This window comes from Pogoniulus pusillus, chromosome 23 (genome assembly GCF_015220805.1).
Source record: "Pogoniulus pusillus isolate bPogPus1 chromosome 23, bPogPus1.pri, whole genome shotgun sequence".
Classification (NCBI taxonomy): Eukaryota; Metazoa; Chordata; class Aves; order Piciformes; family Lybiidae; genus Pogoniulus; species Pogoniulus pusillus.
The window spans coordinates 2,444,131-2,464,985 of NC_087286.1; the positions used below are offsets into that span (position 1 = coordinate 2,444,131).

Here is a 20,855-nt window from a genome sequence, read left to right on the forward strand (position 1 = left end):
TAAAATATCAGGGTTTAGATTAAAGCCTTTAGCACTAAAAATCACAAGTTTAGGTATCCTTCTGCAGTTCCTAAGTGGGGACCTGCCTGGATAGTGTTGGACATGTCTTAGTGGAGAATAAAACCACCAGAAACCCCCAAAGAAACCCCAAAAGCCAACAATCAAAACTAAAATGAACTGGATTATTACTGATGCAGAGGAGTGTGTATACAGGTGGTACATCTCCTGCTCTCCTCATAGCCAGTGTTATTTTGATGGCAGGGGCTTTACTTTAGTCCTTTCCTGGCATCCTTGTAGGAGGTGACCCCTCCAGGTACTGGAATTCTATGATTCTATAAGGTCTCCCTAAAGCCTTCTCTTCTCCAGGCTGAACAGACCCAATTCTCAGAGCCTGTCTGCTGCCTGCTACTATTCCCCCAAAGAAGGACCAGTTTTCTTTTAGTGACACAAAACATGATTCAGTGGTCAAGCCTAAGCAGAAAGATGTTTTGATTTTTCTTACCAGTTAAACATCATTTAAATATCCCTTGCAATGGTTCAAATCAATGCCAAGGAACCCACTGAGAAAGCACACTGAAAGAAAGGCAAGCCTCAGTCCTGCAGCACAGGACTTACCCCAGGTCAACCTCTAAACACATAGTTCATAGAATCATAGAATCAGTCAGGGTTGGAAGGGACCACAAGGATCAGACAGTTCCAACCCCCCTGCCATGCCCAGGGACACCCTACCCTAGAGCAGGCTGCACACAGCCTCAGCCAGCCTGGCCTCAAACACCTCCAGCCATGGGGCCTCAACCACCTCCCTGGGCAACCCATTCCAGCCTCTCACCACTCTCCTGCTCAACAACTTCCTCCTCACCTCCAGCCTCACTCTCCCCACCTCCACCTTTGCTCCATTCCCCCCAGTCCTGGCACTCCCTGAGAGCCTTTAAAATCCCTCCCCAGCCTTTTTGTAGCCCACTTCAGATCCTGGAAGGCCACAAGAAGGTCACCTGGGAGCCTCCTCTTCTGCAGCCTGCACAGCCCCAACTCTTTCAGTCTCTGCTCACAGCAGAGCTGCTGCAGCCCTCTGAGCATCCTCCTGGCCCTGCTCCAGCATCTCCACATGCCTCTTGCCCCAGGGGCTCTAGAACTGGATGCAGTACTCCAGGTGGGGTCGCAGCAGAGCAGAGCAGAGGGGGAGAATCACCTCCCTGGCCCTGCTGGCCACACTGCTCCTGCTGCAGCCCAGGCTCTGTTGAGCACACTGCTGGCTCCTGCTGAGCTTCTCCTCCAGCAGCACCCCCAAGTGCCTCTCCTCAGGGCTGCTCTCCAGCCACTCCCTGCCTAGCCTGGATTGGTGCTTGGCATTGCCTCGACCCAGCTGCAGGACCTTGCCCTTGGTCTTGTTGAACCTCCTGAGGTTGGCAATTACCAAAATGGAATCTCATTTTGCTTAAAAAACCAGAAAGCAGAGGAAAGTCATCCTCAGCATTCAGAAAGCAAACTGCATTTTGGGTAACACTAATATTTTATGTTTGACTTCCTTTTAATTAGAAAGGCATGGTCCTTCTCCTTTCTCAAACCAGTTTGATTTCTCATTTCCCTGAAACATTTCTCAAGTGCCAGTCTGGGTATAGAAGGCAAGGATCTGGCACTGAGGTTAAGAGGTTCCTGAATGCCACCACAAATTGTCACACACCATAAGGCACAATAGAGAGAGAGAGAACAATTCTGGTCTTCATTTGAGGATGGTGGAATTAGGCTGGATGTTAGAAGGGGGACAGAGTCTCGAGCTGTGCCAGGGCAGGTCTAGGCTGGATGTGAGGAGGAAGTTGTTGTCAGAGAGAGTGATTGGCATTGAAAGGGGCTGCCCAGGGAGGTGGTGGAGTTGCTGTCCCTGGAGGTTTTGAAGCCAAGCTTGGCTGGGGCACTTAGTGCCATGGTCTGGTTGATTGGCCAGGGCTGGGTGCTAGGTTGGGCTGGCTGAGCTTGGAGCTCTCTTCCAACCTGCTTGATTCTGTGATTCTAGAAAGTAATTCTTTACAGTAAGGGTGGTGAGACACTGGAATGGGTCGTTCAAGGAGGTCACAGATGCCCCATCCCCTGGAGGTGTTCAAGACCAGTCTGGACAGTATCTGTAGCAATCTGGTCTAGTGGAAAATCACAGGTACACAGGATATTAGGGGTTGGAAGGGACCCAAGGAGATCATCCAGTCCAACCTCACTGCCAGAGCAGGACCACACAATCTAGCACAGGGCACAAAGGAACACATCCAGACAGGCCTTGAATGCCTCCAGGGAAGGAGACTCCACAACCTCTCTGGGCAGCCTGTGCCAGGGCTCTGGGACCCTTACAGGGAAGAAGTTCCCTCTTGTGCTGAGCTGGAACCTCCTGTGCTGCAGCTTCCATCCATTGCTTCTTGTCCTATCCCAGGGAGCAGTGAGCAGAGCCTGTCCCCCCCTCCTGACCACCAGCCCTCAGATGTTTATAAACATTGACTCAATCCCCTCTCAGCCTTCTCCTCTTCAGACTGAGCAGCCCCAGGTCCCTCAGCCTCTCCTCATCAGGCAGTGCTCCAGTCCCCTCATCATCCTCATAGCCCTCTGCTGGACCCTCTCCAGCAGATCCCTGTCCCTCTTCAACTGGGGAGCCCAAAACTGAACACAGTATTCAAGATGAGATCTCAGCAGGGCAGAGTAGAGGGGGAGAAGAACCTCCCTGGATCTGCTGGACACACTCTGCCTAATAGACTCCAGGGTCCCACTGGCCTTCTTGGCCACCAGGGCACATTGCTGTGCCATGGTTAACTTGCCCATGGCAGAGTGGTTGGAAGTGAATGATCCCTGAGCTCCCTTCCAACCTAAACCATGGATCTATGAATATTTGTTCTAGCATCTCCATATAAGGTCTCCTTTAAGTCAATAAAGATGGGTTGTTGCCAAATTCTCACCACAACATGAATTATGGTTTTCCTATTTAAATGCTGGCGACTCAGTACTGCAGGATTAACAGTGCTGAGTTTTTGCTAGCAGTGACAAATGGAGTGTGACCAAGACTAGAAGCCTATAAAGCCAGTGGTAACTCTAGCTTGCTGCTAGTGAGCACACTATGGCTTGTTTAAAAGCATGAAGCCAGCAGATGCTTGATGATGTCTGACATTTGTTAATCAGAACCTCTACCAGTCCTCCCAGCCAACTCCAGTTATTTGTACTGCTGAATTCTTCCATTCTAACTTTAGCCCTACTTAAACAATAGAAAAATACCCCCACTTCCACCACATGCTGCACTCTGAAGTGCTAGAGAAGTTGCTTCTAGAAGATGACTGACTCATCAGTAACAGCTAAATGCTCTTTGCTTTCCTGTTATGAAAGCTACAGTTAAAAACACTGCCATCAGGACAGCAGCAGCCTGGCATGGAAACCAGTCTTGGCAACAGGGAAGAGCAAACACTGGTTCCCAAAATCTGCTGGTTTAAGGTAGATCTAACCTAGGATATAGCTGCACTGAGGAAAGCAGCCAGGAAGAAAGGGACCTGGGGGTGTTGGTAGAGAGTAGGCTGAAGATGAGGCAGCAGTGTGCCCAGGTGGCCAAGAGTGCCAATGGCATTCTGGGCTGGGTCAGGAGCAGTGTGGGCAGCAGGATGAGGGAGGTTCTTCTGCCCCTGTGCTCAGCACTGTTCAGGCCACACCTTGAGTGCTGTGTCCAGTTCTGGGCCCCTCAATTCAAGAGAGATGTTGAGGTGCTGGAAGGTGTTGAGAGAAGGGCAGCAAGGCTGGGGAGGGGCCTGGAGCAGAGCCCTGTGAGGAGAGGCTGAGGGAGCTGGGGGTGTGCAGCCTGCAGCAGAGGAGGCTCAGGGCAGAGCTCATTGCTGCCTGCAGCTGCCTGCAGGGAGGCTGTAGCCAGGTGGGGTTGGGCTCTGCTGCCAGGCAACCAAAGGGACAGAGTCTCAAGTTGTGCCAGGGGAGGTCTAGGCTGGATGTTAGGAGGAAGTTGTTGTCAGAGAGCGTGATTGGCATTGGAATGGGCTGCCCAGGGAGGTGGTGGAGTCGCCATGCCTGGAGGTCTTCAAGCGAAGACTGGATGGGGCATTTAGCACCATGGTCTAGATGACTGGATAGGGCTGGGTGCTAGGTTGGACTGGATGAGCTTGGAGGTCTCTTCCAACCTGCTTGATTCTATGATTCTATGATTCTAGACTAACTATGGAGTCATTTAAACCTCAAAACCAAACCTGTATTTTAGAGCGACAGGTTTTGTACCTGTTAAAACACAGGTCCTTGTTGGAACAGCTACCATTCAATGTCAGTAACTAGTCCAGACCTTGCTGCAGTCAATGTGTCAGGCATTTCTCAGTCTCACAGAGAGAGTGATTTCACATTGGAATGGGCTGCCCAGGGAGGTGCTGGAGGCACTGTCCCTTGAGGTCTTCAAGGAAAGACTGGATGAGGCACTCGGTGCCATGGTCTGGTTGACTTAATAGGGCTGGGTGCTAGGTTGGACTGGATGATCTTGGAGATCTCTTCCAACCTGCTTGATTCTGTGATGATGATTCTGTGATGATGGTCTGGTTGATTGGCCAGGGCTGGGTGCTAGGTTGGGCTGGCTGAGCTTGGAGGTCTCTTCCAACCTGGTTGATTCTATGATTCTGTGATTCTGTGATTCAGTGCAGTCAATTCTCAGAACCAAAAGGACAGCCATGTCTGTATTACTCCCCTTACAGCTAAATTAGGATGAATAATCCTAAAAGAACTACCAGGTATCCTGGGAGAGCCTGCAAGACCAGTTTGTGTGTTCAGAGGCTTAACAGTTCCTACAGCATTCATTGAGAGGCTCAAGTTGCAAGAGATTGCTTTGGAATATACTTACCTTAAATGAACTGTGCACTAAAGTTTCATCTAAATCAATGACCACACACTTCTTCCCATAGTCTGATGCTGTCAGTTCTGGCAGGAGGTATTTAGCTGGTGGCTAGAAACAAAAAGAAAAGAGGAACACAACAACAAAAAGTAAAACCTCTACTGAAGGGGCACTCTCCTGCCAACATTTCTAGTCTAGCATTTACTAGGAACTGAGATACAGGACTTGAAGCTGAATGTTTTTTTCTGGGCTCATTGCAAGTACATGTATGGAAATCAATGGCTCATGCAGTACCCAGATAGAGCTTTCTTGTTGGTGGTGGTGGTTTTAAATGGGAGTCTTTAGAATGATCTCCAAAGCACTGGAAATGAAAATGGTGAAACACCACCACTGGCTAAAAAAAAAAGACAGAGGAAAAAAAAAGGACATTGCATAGGATAAGATCTCTTTCCAAATGCCCCTCTTCTTCTTAACACCTGGGCTTTGGTTGCTGTCCTTATCCTAGTCAATGCCATTTCCAGCCATGTCACACTGATGGATCTTTGCACAAACTTATTTCTGTTTGCTGTCAAAGATACTCAAGTGGAGAATTCAATCCTGAAGGAAGACAGCATTAGGAATTTTATCTTCCAGGACATGTCTCCACTCTCACTTTCACTGCTTGTGAAGGTGTTGACCAAGAGCTCTCCTGTGGATCACATTCCCAATTGAGAGATTAAGACTGCAGTAAAGAACCTGAACCAGGCTCTTCTACAGTACATTGCCCTTACTAAAAGACTGTGCCAATTCCAGGAATTGAGAAATCTTCTGCAAGCAATGCAGGCAGTAACAGAGCCCTCTGACTGCTCACTCCCCACTTGAACATCCCAATTTGCAGCACAGTTATGTTACTTTAGCCTTCGGTATTGGATGCTTCCTGGAGTAACAGAAATGGGAGAGAACACCTCCATTGGGAGCTGAAACACTGCTCCAACTCACTTTAAAAGACTGGGGAGGGTGTGGGTTTTAAGGAAGGCAAAGAACTAGGTTTATGGAAAGGTATCAACAGGGAGAAGCTCAAGACTGAGAGGAAATTAAATTAATAAGAGCTGGACACAGAACTCTGCCTTCATTCTTTCGTCATCTTTTTATCTGGTCAGACAAGAGCTGCTCTGGGTAAGGGTGCATCTAGCACGGTTTTTGGTCTTTCCAATAGCCTCTTGTAGAGGTGCTTGTGGAGATCTGAGGCCATCCCTTCGCAGACAGCAGGTGACAAACAGAGGAGTCAGACACCCTCTGAACGCCCTACAGCAACTCGTACAGATCATTAACCACTGATTGACTTCCATCCAGACACTGATTGTCTTAAGTTGACAGATGCTGGCCAATAATGCCTAGTAACTACTTGTTAAATGAAGTAGCTAAGAAATGAGATTCTAGACCTAAATAAAAGTGTCTTTCTAGCAAAAGTGACTGGGGGGCTTTTAGGAGGGCTTACTGAAAGTGATACAGCTCCTCACAATTAACACCATCAGCAGTTTCTGCAGCTACCAAAACCGAAGTTGCCCTGCTTAGGAGCCACTTGTCTGGATGCATTTTCTCTCAGCACACTTATCTAGAAACCACTCTCATGAAAAAACAACTTCTGGTCAATGTCTGTAAAGCATCCATCCATCAGAGTAACCCAACCAGGCCAAAATTTATAGGACACCCTAAGTTACAGACAGTCTCATGTGTACATTACTTAGACAACTACCTGAGCTCTACCTCTGCTTGCCTGCAACTGGAATCTGATCAGAAGAAACAGACTAAACGCCTAGTGCCAGAAAAATGGAACAGATGAAAGACAATAATCATCAGAACCAATATTCTGATGCTGGGCTCTTGCATTTCATTCAATTTTTGGACACAAGCAGCTCAAAGACAGCAATTTCTTCTCCTATGTGGATTCTTTTTTGAGCTGGAAATATCAGTCTTTCCTATCTGTAAGTCTGCATGCCTGCCATCAAGAAGAGGATTGACATAGACCAAGGACTGCACAGCACAAGAACATTCAACTCAGAGAACCTGAAATCCTTGACTGCATGGTGAGGGGTGGCCCACGACCATCTTTCATCCTCCTGTAGCTCTGCATTCTCAAAAGCAGCCGCTGGGACAGGAACAATCTTATCTCCAGCACCTACACAGAGATGCTGGCTGCTGCTGGAGTCTCTCTCCGTTTTCAGTGTTTCCTTAGGAGATGATGTGTAATTATTCACCCAAGGCTACACCTCAAATTTTACTCCTGGGCAAAGGGTCCCACTACAGCACACCAACCTACAAGCTTTGGCTTTTTGTTTTGAAGCTGATTCTGCTTCCAAAACCACCTGGTGAATCCTTCACACGCTTGAAGATCAGAAAGAATAAATATCCCCTTTGGAAACCCTTTATCAACTTTGAAAACACTTTGACCACCTGACAATCTAACAGGGGTAAGGAGAGATGAAGGCACTAGGAGTTGTCTGCCACCTGACAATCTAACAGGGGTAAGGAGAGATGAAGGCACCAGGAGTTGTCTGCCACCTGACAATCTAACAGGGGTAAGGAGAGATGAAGGCACTAGGAGTTGTCTGCCACCTGACAATCTAACAGGGGTAAGGAGAGATGAAGGCACCAGGAGTTGTCTGCCACCTGACAATCTAACAGGGGTAAGGAGAGATGAAGGCACCAGGAGTTGTCTGCCACCTGACAATCTAACAGGGGTAAGGAGAGATGAAGGCACCAGGAGTTGTCTGCCACCTGACAATCTAACAGGGGTAAGGAGAGATGAAGGCACCAGGAGTTGTCTGCCACCTGACAATCTAACAGGGGTAAGGAGAGATGAAGGCACTAGGAGTTGTCATCTACCACCTGACAATCTAACAGGGGTAAGGAGAGATGAAGGCACTAGGAGTTGTGAGGCTGCCAAACATCTGGTGCAGGACTTTGGGGCAAGGATGGTTAATTTTGAGGCTTTAGGTGCTTAAAGGATTTGCACATAGGGTATCAGACCATTTCTTTGGTTGTCCAAGCTTTCTAATCCAGCCCAATTTCCACGTGCCAAGAGAAGCAAAGCTTTCAGGCTGAAACAACCATTACTTGATATTGTATTTTCATTGCTTCATTAATGGAGACATATCCAAGAAGAGTTCCAACATTACCAGATTTCCATCACAGTTAATGGTGAACAGTTATGGATCTCTTATAAACCTTTGTTAAAACATAGCAGCTTTAGAGATATCAAAGACGATTAAGAGCATTTCATTGCGGCTAATAGCAACTCAAATTTACTCTGCACGAGGCTGCAGACTTCCACAGAACTCAGCAGGAAAACACTGTTAAGTCCTAGCTTGGTCTTCAATTCCAACAAGACATGAACTGTACACAAAGTTAAAGCTTTTAAACTGGTCACTGTTTGGGATTTATGCATTCCAGCCAGGTCTCATGGCTGATCAGCTCAACAGACCTTGTAGTGAAACGACTGCTGCACTGCTTCAGTCCCGTGGAAATAGTATATTCCCTAAGAAGAAGAAAAAAAAAGGGGGTGGTGGTGGTGGCAAGAAAACAGGACTTTTGGTTGAAGCATAAACAGCTGGTCAACATAAAACTGTCAGAAATTCACTGTATAAAGCAACCATAACCTTTCCTCCCTGCAGGCCCATACTTCCCACAGAGACACGTATCGGAACTACTGAACCCTTCCTTTGTGTTCTGAAAACGCTGCCTAGCCTAAGTGGTCTGCAAGGAGCTGAAGGGGGCTCCAAAAAAGCTGGGGAGGGATTTTAAAGGCTCTCAGGGAGTGACAGGAGTGGGGGGAATGGAGCAAAGCTGGAGGTGGGGAGAGTCAGACTGGAGGTGAGGAGAAAGTTCCTGAGCATGAGAGTGGTGAGAGGCTGGACTGGGTTGCCCAGGGAGGTGGTTGAGTCCCCACGCCTGGAGGTGTTTAAGGCCAGGCTAGCTGAGGCTGTGTGCAGTCTGCTCTAGGGTAGGGTGTCCCTGGGCATGGCAGGGGGGTGGGACTGGCTGCTCCTTGTGGTCCCTTCCAACCCTGACTGATTCTATGAGTCTATGAAGTGCAGTTCATGAATTTGCTGTTCATATTCCCTTCAATTCACATTTTTGGTTGCACACTACACAGGTAACAGCTTAACAGACCATGGAAGGGGGTTGGGACTGGCCGAGCCTTGGGGTCCCTTCCAACCCTGACTGATTCATTCTATGAGTCTATGAAGTGCAGTTCATGAATTTGCTGTTCATATTCCCTTCAATTCACAGTTTTGGTTGCACTCTCCATAGATAACAGCTTGTCCCAGCACATATGCATAGAAATACTCTAGCAGAGGATAAATGATCCCCACTTAAAACCACAGCTGCCCAAAAATGCTGGCTCCTGTGATAAAGCAGGCAGCTTGCAGAATTTCTTCCTGAAAAACTTGCAACTAGAAATTATCTAAGTGTAGGGGGAAAATAAAACCCCAAACACAAGATCCCAATGCAGAGGTTTAACTTTTTGCAGGGATTCTGAGGACTACTGTTGGCATTGCTCCTTTATGCCAGGATTTTAAATGGAACAAAAGCAATGGATACTCCCAACTCCTTTAAGAAGGTGCATGAGTATGGTTTTGTATTTCCAGCTACATTTCTCCTTCAAAAAGTGCTGGAGTTGCTATCAGTCTACTTTGGTTCCTCCATCATACTCCTTTCTAAGCAAAGCTGAGTAAAACTCCATGAAAGCAGAGGTGTCCTCAGCTACACTTAGTATCTTTTTAAGTTAGGTCCTACCACAATGTTGGTATTATTTATTCTTCCAATTTTATGTGTGTTTCTTTCAGCCCTAAAACCAAATTCATAGAATCATAGAATCAGTCAGGGTTGGAAGGGACCAGAAGGATCATCTAATTCCAACCCTCCTGCCATGGGCAGGGACACCCTACCCTGCATCAGACTGGCCAGAGTTACTTCCCAGTATTAGGAACAAATCAATTATGCTGCTGCTTAATTCATTCTTTCTCTGGAAACAGTTTCAGAATACAAAATACAAACAGGGTACAGTTCATCTTAAAAAGAAAACCCAACCCAACCCCTAACCATCAACCCCCAAGTCACAGTTTCCATTTGCTGAAAAAACCTAACTTGAAGCTTGACTGTTTCTTGCTTAGCAGTTACCTCTATCAAGGACCAAGAGAAAAGTACATATTAATCCAAGCCTTTAAAGCAAGTGCAATCAAACCAGGAAAAATCTGATGGACCAGGAGATAAGATACATGACACTGACTTGCACATACATATGTAAAGCAATGGAAGCTTTCAAACAGGTGACCTCAGCAGACTGACAGATTCTACACATGCATGAGAAAGCTTCAGAGAAACTTCTGTTTTGACTCCAGGCTTCGACTTGAAAGTTCAATGAGTGGGGCAGTGCCCTTTCCAGAGTCACTAAGGAATTCTCCTAGCACTTGAAGTGATTCCATTTGCAATGAGCCCTCTACAGAGCAAATGTCCAACTTCACTGTGACCAAACTCACTCTCCGTTGGGAAGCAACTTCTCCTGCTCTGTGCAATACACACCCTTCGAACAGCCTACTCCTCGTCCCTGATCCTATGTAGCAGAGTATCAAGAACTTCTGCCTTAATGGGTCTTGAACACATGATTATAGAGCTGTCTCAGAGTGAACCTCTGGGCTTCAGTGTTCTGGAGAAACAGGCCTTGTAAGGCTAGCAAAGAGGATTGTTTTAATTTGAGGTGAGAACGTTGCATCTCTGCTCCCACTGCTTTCTGCATCCACAGCTCGCTTCTGCCTTTATTTAGGCTACCACATACTAATGCTCACTGGCTTCTGTGTGACAGCCAGAAGCACTCTGATACTCAGTAAATGTCACACAACTGCTTGGGGGCAATGGTTGCTTGACAACACTTGCATGTCCTGCTGGATAAAGGCATCAGATGGCATCGGAGAAGAGAGAGTGTGTTTAAAGTCACCTGCTCACTAAGAACTTCACCTCATGACTGCAAAGATAAGTTAATTTCACTGCCTTATTAAAGTGCTGGCAATATGGGGTAGCAAAAACATAGCTGAGCTACCAGAAAAACAAGAAACCCCTTCTTGAATTCTTCATTTTCTTATGGCTACCCAATTCTAGCAGAGTACTGCTTTAAGGTTGCAGAGAAGGAACCTCCATTCTTGTTTGGAGCTGACAAAGTTGTACTGATTTGCCCTTTCCAAACTTTGTCCTGTTTGAATCCTCATTTCATTAACACCTACACTTGTGACTTCATTAACACCTACACTCACTTTTAGGCAGAGTTTTAGTCCAGGGAAGATGTTCCACATTCAAATAACTACTTGTAGAGCAACTACAAGCCACCAAACAGAATCTGGCAGGAGTAAGAGTAATTTAGAGTTCAGTTACCTTCATACAGGCAAAGATACAGACATTTTGCATGCAAGTACATGTGTGTATAAATACATACACACATACATGCAAACACTTGCATGAGCCATATTAGAAGTAATTTCACAGTAGAAGTAAACTTCATATTAGAAGAAATCAGTAAGCAGAAGAGAGTAATTTGTAACAGTTCTTAAACACCCAAGAAAAAGTGGTGAAGGAGGAAAATGATCTGCAGAGTTTCACCAATCTCCTGGCACTAGGCACCATGGGCAGAGTTCTTAGAGCAGGTCTTGTAATGCTGGACTAGATGAGAAGGAAGGGAAAGGGTTAAAAATGGTGTGCTGGGGAATGCTCAGGCCTATAGCAGCTACCAAATGTGTCAAGAAAGAGGGCTGTGTCGGTTAACTCCAAACATCAGCACTGCTACTTACTGGAAAACTGCAACAATAAAGAAATATAAACAGCAAAGAAGATTAAAAGAAGAAAAAAAGAAAGAAAAAGAGGAAGGAAAAAAAAAAAGGAAGAAAAAGAGGAAGAAAAAAAAAGAGAAGAAAACAAAAGAAAAGAAAGTCCTTCCAGTTTTAAAAAGCCTCCATCTTCATCCACACAAGGCAAAAAACAGAGCAGTTCTTTGACCAAAAATGGTTAAACTCAATTCAGTCAAAACCTTCAGTCTGAAGAACTTTTCTTTTTCTCCCCTTCCTTTTATTTAGTTCTCAAAGATAACTCAGATGCCAAACTGCATTCCAAGTTTAATCCAGGGAAGATAAGCAGAAGTACTAAGGCCCAGCATCTGATACTGAGAGCATCATCTGGAAGGAGTGCAGCATGGCAGCTGTGGGCTCTGCACTGCCTCTTTTCCTACAGTGACTTGTTCCAAACAAATGATGCAGCTTCTAACTCTTCTTTTCAACTGGAACACAGGGAACAATGGAGAGGAAAAGGTTTCTGTAACTGTGTCCCACATACTGCTGCTGAGTCACCTTTTCCTCTCTATTATCATGAAGTCAATTCACCTTCCAGACTATTTCATGGTTTTAAACTGGTAGAAAATTCGGAACCACCTAAACCCCAAACTCTCCTTTCTGCCCCTGTACAACAGATGCAGTTCAATACACCTCTGAGTACACAACACTGCAGGCAGAACACAGAACCCTTTTGTTAACATGCAACACCAAACAGACCCCTGTTAGACTGCAACATAAAATGAACCAAAGCAAAAGTTATGAAAATGATGAAAAGAAAAAGGGATAAAAATACATACACTTGGTATAGGCATGACCTGCATCTGGTCACCCTGGGGAAAAAGAAAAACAAATCACTGTAAGGGTAATGGCTTTTAAAGAGTTGAACAAAGGTCTGAAGCAGTAAATGTAGCACTCAAAACATTTTAAACCAAAAGTTCAAAGTATTCAAGAAATGAGGGTTAAAAAAAGAAAAGTCAAACCAGGATCTTGCATTTTAGTTGCTGAAATGATTGGTTAGTGCATTGGCATCTCATGGATTTCAGGAGATTGGTTAGTGTATTGGCATCTTATGGATCTAAGGAGATTGGTTAGTGTACTGGCATCTTATGGATCTAAGGAAGTTGGTTAGTGTATTGGCATCTTCTGGATCTAAGGAGATTGGGCTGGTAAAACCCATGCTAGGATTCAGAGGAGATGATAGTAAGAAGAAAGTACCTGTATTTACTGTCACTTTGCCAGCTTTAGCTTTTACTCGTGGGTATATTTGGCCATTTTCACTGCAGCAACAAGAGGCTCAGCAGGGCAGAAGCCCACTCCTTGGAGCTGACTTTGAGACAGCTGCCTCAGAAAATACTGTATTTTCACTCAGGTGACAGAAGAATGTCTGAGAAGGATGTGATGATAGTAAACTAAATCCAAGGAATCCCACTTTCAGTGAGGTCCTATCACTGTCCACAGAATCAACCAGGTTGGAAGAGAGCTCCAAGCTCAGTCAGCCCAACCCAGCACCCAGCCCTATTCAGTTAACCAAACCATGGCACTAAGTGCCCCAGCCAGGCTTGGCTTCAACACCTCCAGGGACAGCGACTCCACCACCTCCCTGTGCAGCCCATTCCAATGCCAATCACTCTCTCTAACAACAACTTCTCCTAACATCCAGCCTAGACCTGCCCTGGCACAACTTGAGACTTCCTCCTAACATCCAGCCTAGACCTCCCCTGGCACAGCTTGAGACTGTGTCCCCTTGTTCTGTTGCTGGGTGCCTGGCAGAAGAGCCCAACCGCACCTGGCTACAGCCTCTCTTTAGGTAGTTGTAGACAGCAATGAGCTCTGCCCTGAGCCTCCTCCAGGCTCCCTCAGCCTCTCCTCATAGGGCTTGTAGTGTTCTTCCTGTGGTCTCACTTTGCTGTTGTGCTTGAGAGAGGGCACGACAGTCTTGGTCGACTTGACCTTTTCTTTTCAGCCTGGGACCCAACATATGGAGGCAAAGACACTTCCATTCACAGCTTCCAAATGCAGAAGCTAATCAGATGGTCACCAACTCAATATGCAAGACATTTTGGGAAGCAGGAATTGCATTTTCTTGCCCTTCTAATCTGTTAAAACCAAGTATTTGTTTTCTGGTGGGCACTGCATGCAAGTGAAAAACAAGAACCTGACCTTTCTAGCAGAGACGGTGCTTAGGGAAGTAATTTTAGTCTTTAATTACTCAGATAACACAGGCTCTGACTACCATCAGACTGATTTCAGACTGAAAGAACAGCTTTCAGCATTAGGAACATCTTCTGGCTGAAAAAAGTCTTGTGCTCACTTGTTTTGGAGTCTAACATGAGCATAGACACATCCTGCTCTGGCAGGGGGATTGGGCTAGATGATTTTTCATGTCCCCTTCCAAGTCCTAACATTCTGTGATCACTGACAAATGAAAGTAAGTGAAGATTATTTTTGAAGTCCTCTTTTTATTGCTATAACAGCAGAAATTTTTACTGAAGCTTGACCAAAAGCCAGAGAAAATTGATGAAGTGCTAGAAAGCAGCAATTACCACGAGCTATCAGGAAGTTTGCTTTGGTGAAAAGTACTTGGTTTCTGTAAAAGCAAACACACAAAACCCGGCAAAACCCCAAATCTTCCTCAAGATGATGGCTAAAGGAATTAAAACACAGCTCAGCGTGGTAAGGTCCTGTTACTGCATCCACTTCTGGAGCCCCCATTACAAGAAGGATGCAGAGATGCTGGAGAGTGTCCAGAGCAGGGCCAGGAGGATGCTCAGAGGCTGCAGCAGCTCTGCTGTGAGCACAGACTGAAAGAGTTGGGGCTGTGCAGGCTGCAGCAGAGGAGGCTCCCAGGGGACCTTCTTGTGGCCTTCCAGGATCTGAAGGGGGTTACAAAAAAGCTGGGGAGGGACTTTTTAGGCTGTGAGGGAGTGGCAGGAGTGGGGGGAATGGAGCAAAGCTGGAGGTGGGGAGAGTGAGGCTGGAGGTGAGGAGGAAGTTGTTGAGCAGGAGAGTGGTGAGAGGCTGGACTGGGTTGCCCAGGGAGGTGGTTGAGGCCAGGCTGGCTGAGGCTGTGTGCAGCCTGCTCTAGGGTAGGGTGTCCCTGCCAACAGCAGGGGGTTGGAACTGTCTGATCCTTATGGTCCCTTCCAACCCTGACTGATTCTATGATTCTGTGACTCTGATTCTAGCAGAATAGCATCTGAAGTTTGTGGGCCACTAGAGCAGGTGCCAGTTAGATGATCTTGCCTTTGATGGAGCCATCAAGGAGGTGGTTATGAAGACAGAGCACAGGCTGTGAGCTTATTATTTGCTTTGTTTTAAAAGTTTTTTTGGTTGATTTTGTAGAGAGAATAAAATACAACTGGAAATTCACATCTGTCAACAGATGAAAACAGTATACAGTTGCAGGAATAGATTATCTCACTATGGACACAGCAGGTTGGCCACAACAACCCCAAGCAGCACTACAGGCTGGGGACAGAGTGGCTGAGAGCAGCAAGGAAGAAAGAGACCTGGGGGTGCTGGGAGAGAGGAGCTCAAGAGGAGGCAGCAGTGTGCCCAGGTGGGCAGCAGAGCCAATGGCATCCTGGGCTGGCTCAGGAGCAGTGTGGGCAGCAGGACAAGGGAGGTTCTTGTGCCCCTGTGCTCAGCACTGCTCAGCCACCCCTTGAGTGCTGTGTCCAGTTCTGGGCTCCTCAAGTCAAGAGAGATGTTGAGGTGCTGGAAGGTGTTGAGAGAAGGGCAGCAAGGCTGGGGAGGGGCCTGGAGCAGAGCCCTGTGAGGAGAGGCTGAGGGAGCTGGGGGTGTGCAGCCTGCAGCAGAGGAGGCTCAGGGCAGAGCTCATTGCTGTCTGCAGCTGCCTGCAGGGAGGCTGTAGCCAGGTGGGGTTGGGCTCTGCTGCCAGGCAACCAAATAGACACAGTCTCAAGCTGTGCCAGGGGAGGTCTAGGCTGGCTGTTAGGAGGAAGTTCCTGGCAGAGAGAGTGATTGGCATTGGAATGGGCTCCCCAGGGAGGTGGTGGATTCTCTGTGGCTGGAGGTGTTCAAGAAAAGACTGTATGAGGCACCTAGTGCCATGGTCTGGTTGATTGGCCAGGGCTGGGTGCTAGGTTGGGCTGGATGAGCTTGGAGGACTCTTCCAACCTGCTTGATTTTCTTATTCTATGATTTCAAATGTTTCACATCAGGTTTTCCCACAGACTTGAAGAAGCATCACAGTGGTGCAACCTGCATTCTATGTTGGCAATCTCTTGAAGCAAGAACTGCATCATCTGGTATTACTGTTAAGCCTGACTTCCATGGGAAGCCAGAATTTAAGTTGCTAAAGGACTGGCATTACTCTTTGCTTTGTTTTTCTTGCAGAATTTCTGAAATCAAAACCCAAGAAAAACAAGCCAGTTTCCTAAGAGGAACCCTAAAAGCTCCTATCCAGGAATCAAAATGGTAAAGATGACAACTGGAAAAACAAGCAGAAAAATAAATGCTGGTAAAGATTTAGTGTTCAGGAACAGGCAAATGTGTTTTAAAAACAAGCCTGCTATGGGCAAAGGGTTTTTCTTTTCAAGTGTCCTGCCTCATTTCCTGATAGTTTGGAATGGGAAGAGAAGTAAGTCCTAATGCTACCATTTGAAATGAGGAGGAATTGAGATTAGGAGGAAGCTGTTGGCAGAGAGAGTGATTGGCTGCCCAGGGAGGTGGTGGAGCTGCCATCCCTGGAGGTGTTCAAGCAAATCCTGGATGAGGATCTTAGTGCCATGGCTGGTTGATTGGCTAGGGCTGGGTGCTAGGATGGGCTGGATGCACTTGGAGGTCTCTTCCAACCTGGTTAATTCCATGATTCTATGGCCTAGTTGGATGGGGCTGGGTGCTAGGTTGGAGTGAATGATCCTGGAAGTCTCTTCCAACCTAGTCAATTCTATGATTGAAATAGATGAGAGACTGTTGAAGTCTTTCCACGAGCTCCTGATGCTGGTAACAAGATAAAGCTGTTTCTAGAATGCCAAGATTCACTAAGATAACCCAGGAACTGATTCATCCAGCTACTGAAATCAGGTGGGGTTTGTTTCACAGCACAACTACCTGAGGGGAGGTTGTGGCCAGGAGGAGGTTGCTCTCTTCTCTCAGGTGGCCAGCACCAGAACAAGAGGACACAGCCTCAAGCTGAGCCAGGGGAGATTTAGGCTGGAGGTGAGGAGAAAGTTCTTCCCTGAGAGAGTCATTGGACACTGGAATGGGCTGCCCGGGGAGGTGGTGGAGTCGCCGTCCCTGGAGCTGTTCAAGGCAGGACTGGACGTGGCACTTGGTGCCATGGTCTGGCCTTGAGCTCTGTGCTAAAGGGTTGGACTTGATGATCTGTGAGGTCTCTTCCAACCTTGGTGATACTGTGGTACTGTGATACTGTGATACAATAGATGCAGGTGCCATGATCACTCCTGCCTTTGCCCTTAGCCTCTGCATTCTGAGACACACGTTCTCGGCGCTGTGTCTGTTTCACTGGTGCTGCCTACGATCACACAGGGGATCAATGAACACCAAGTGACAGGCCACACTAATCTGCTTTTATGAGAATGGTCTGTATTCAAAGATAAGGAGCTGTTTCATTTTGAAGAATAGCTCCTTTGGAGAAGAAGCTGATGGGAAGAACACATCTACCATACTCATCACTGCAACACAAAGGTTGCACTGGACCGTGATGGGTGCTTTAAAGACAGCAATAAGAGTTATTATCTGACTTCTTTCGTTGACTCAGCTTTGTTTTCTAACTTCCAGAGAAGAGTTCTTGAGGGTCAAAGAGGGTCAGGAATGAGTATGCAGAGAGGAACCAAACATTGCTATGCAGAGGGAGTTTTGCTTTCTAAATAGGCCTGCCATATCACGCTCTGATAGTGACCAAGAGAACCAAGTGCTACAGACTTTCTTGCCCTAATTAATGAAGGTTAAGCAGGAGAAATGTACTCTTATCTACATTCATCTCCATCATCTCCTTCCACACTGGTGCCTGAGTTCCAAGTCTGTTTGGAAAGCATGCTGTTAATGGCCTTCCCATCAAGAGTCAGAGAATCATAGAATCAAGCAGGTTGGAAGAGACCTCCAAGATCATCCACTCCAACCTATTACCGAGGCCTATCCAGTCAACTAAGACCATGGCATTAAGTGCCTCATCCAGGCTTTTCCTGAATACCCCCAGGGATGGTGACTCCACCACCTCCCTGGGCAGCCCATTCCAATGCCAATCACTCTCTCTGCCAATAACTTCCTTCTAACATGCAGCCTATACTTCCTCCAGCACAATTTGAGACTGTGTCCCCTTGTTCTCTTGCTGATTATCTGGGAGAAGAGCCCAACCCCACCTGGCTACGACCTCCCTTCAGGTAGTTGTAGATGGCAATGAGCCCATGCTCATGCTCCTCTTCTACATGCCTTCTGACCTCAAGAAGGTGCTCTCTACAAGCCATTTCATAGAATCATAGAATCAACCAGGTTGGAAGAGACCTCCAAGATCACCCAGTCCAACCTAGCACCCAGCCCTAACCAATCAACCAGACCATGGCACTAAGTGCCTCATCCAGGCTTTTCTTGAAGACCCCCAGGGACGGTGCCTCCACACCTCCCTGGGCAGCCCATTCCAATGGGTAATCACTCTCTCTGTGAAGAACTTCTTCCTAATATCCAGCCTATACCTACCCTGGCTCAACTTGAGACTGTGTCCCCTTGTTCTATTGCTGGTTACCTAGGAGAAGAGGCCACCCCCCACCTGGCTACAATGCCCCTTCAGGTAGTTGTAGACAGTAATAAGATCACCCCTGAACCATATTCATGTGGCATAGAGAAGATTCTTTTCCCTGCACTGCATTATCAGTAGAGATTCCTGAAGCAGATGAGTGTTGGAGCCATGACAATAGGTCACCAAAACAGCTTTCCAGCATCATCTTGGAGATGGCAGTGTCGTGCAGCAAAAAGCAGTGGTGAGAAAGAGATGACCTTTGGTAGTGGTTGGGATGGGTTAGGTGGAAATATAAGGACTTGAGCTTTCTGGCTTCATTCCTGTAACAGGGAAAGCAGAGGGTGCAGCTGCTGCCCCCAGAATAAACCTTCTTCCTATTGAGTGTGGATCAAGACCTACTCTAATCCAAGTATAAAACCCCCTTGCCTCATTCATGCCTCATCTTGTTGAACACAGGCCATCTGCCTGCCTTTGGAAATAAAAGCAAAGATGACTCTAGTGGAAGTGGGCTGCAAGTGAAATGGCAATGTGCCAGCAGACTTGTCAGAGCTCACTCACCCACCACGACTGAAAACAAAATGAAGGAAGAGTGAGACTGCATCTAGCTTTTCCTCACCTTGATCTGGATCCTTCTTTGAAGCCTGCAAATGGAATCTGTGTCTGGAAACACTCTACAAATTTACCCAGGATAAAAAAAACAACCAACCAAAACAAACTTATGCCCAGAAAATGCACCAACTGAGCAAAGCTGAACAGAAATTGAGATGTGAATTTACTCAGAAGAGAATAAAAGACACTTGCTTCTTCTCTCAACACTCTGGATTCTAAAAGGAAAATCTGGCTGGAAGTGTTGGTGAGCTGCCTGCTGTTGAGGAGGCAGGAAAAAATGTGCAAGGACTTTGGGAGGCTGAACATTGTGTGCTCCCAGCGACACATCTGGCTCAGCATCCAAGCTGCAGGCAGGCTATCTACCCACTGTAACAGCTATCACATGGTAGAACACATCTCTGGGCTCCACTACAAAGGTGTCACATTTTAAGAAAGGCTAATATATAACAGTTTCAGTAAATACAAGTTAATATTGAACGTGGGGTGTTGAAGCCTTAAAGAGGCAGAATGGAGCAGTCATTACCAGCATTAGCATCACACTTGGACAAGCAGCTGCTCTGTGAGCAGGAGGTTTAAAACCAAAAATACTTTAAAGAATCATAGAATCAGAGAATTAGGCACGTTGGAAGAGAGCTCCAAGCTCAGCCAGTCCAACCTAGCACTCAGTCCTGGCCAATCAACCAGACCATGGCACTAAGTGCCCCAGCCAGGCTTGGCTGCATCACCTCCAGGCACAGAGACTCCACCACCTCCCTGGGCAGCCCATTCCAATGCCAATCACTCTCTCTGACAACAACTTCCTCCTAACATCCAGCCTAGACCTCCCCTGGCACAGCTTGAGGCTGTGTCCCCTTGTTCTATTGCTGCTTGCCTAGCAGCAGAGCCCAACCCCACCTGGCTACAGCCTCCCTGCAGGCAGCTGCAGGCAGCAATGAGCTCTGCCCTGAGCCTCCTCTGCTGCAGGCTGCACACCCCCAGCTCCCTCAGCCTCTCCTCACAGGGCTCTGCTCCAGGCCCCTCCCCAGCCCTGTTGCCCTTCTCTGGACACTCACTACAACATGGGGCTTTTTTCCCCCCTAATGGGATAGAAGCTAGGGTTGGTTTATTCTGAAGCATGCTCAGTTTGGTGTCTTCTTCTGATTCTGTGAAGCAGTTGCCATGACACTTGACTTGTCAGGCACAACCAAGTCACACCATTGGGTAAAATACTAAATGAAGCACTGAGTCATTTGAAACACCAATTCCACCTTTTCTAACAACAACACAAAAATGGAACTGCACAATGTAATTACTCTGAACAAAGTTTCAGAACTGAGTTTCCAGTGACTTCATAAAATACTCTTCCCTGCTTTCCTCCTTTACCACAGGTTAGCATTTAAAGAGTAGAGACCCTTAATTAGAGGGAAGTTAGCTTGTCACTTCAAGAATATGCCAGAAGGAGAGAAGAAACAGCAGAAACCAGCAGAAGCTTTCTCCACTCCTTTCCTTCCTCTGAAGCCTTTTAAGACCAGTTTTCATGCAACAGTTCTACTGAAGAGTAAACCCAGAAGTTTCTAAGGGTAACTATTTAACACTGTTATGCAATTTTCCTTTTCTGGTTTTGAAGGGTCACAGCACATGAACTGACTGGGCCATGGTCAGAGGTCACCTGTGATGTGATAGATAAATAATAAAGCACACAAAAGGAATAGCAGATAGAAGGTAAGTGACCATTTGAATGGTGGCTCAGCAGAATTCAAACTATTCTAGCCTGGCAGGCAGTGTAATGCAAGAAGAGCTTTAATTAAACAGCAGGGGGGGTTAAGCAGCATGTTGACAGCTCTTTTCT

General features: G+C 46.8%; 1 protein-coding gene across 4 annotated transcripts in view; it reads right to left on the reverse strand.

Annotated features, from left to right (window-relative positions):
- The window catches only part of CTDSPL (CTD small phosphatase like), a 121,417-nt gene that overhangs the window by 21,358 nt on the left and 79,204 nt on the right, over positions 1 to 20,855 (reverse strand). The window contains exons 3-5 of one of the 4 annotated variants that reach the window (XM_064162357.1): positions 12,495 to 12,527; positions 8,304 to 8,357; positions 4,850 to 4,951 (exon numbers count right to left, since the gene is read on the reverse strand). In XM_064162357.1, coding sequence (XP_064018427.1) covers positions 4,850 to 4,951; positions 8,304 to 8,357; positions 12,495 to 12,527 — 189 coding nt within the window. The remainder of the gene's footprint in view (positions 1 to 4,849; positions 4,952 to 8,303; positions 8,358 to 12,494; positions 12,528 to 20,855) is intronic. The other 3 variants (XM_064162358.1, XM_064162359.1, XM_064162360.1) reach the window with 3 other exon arrangements.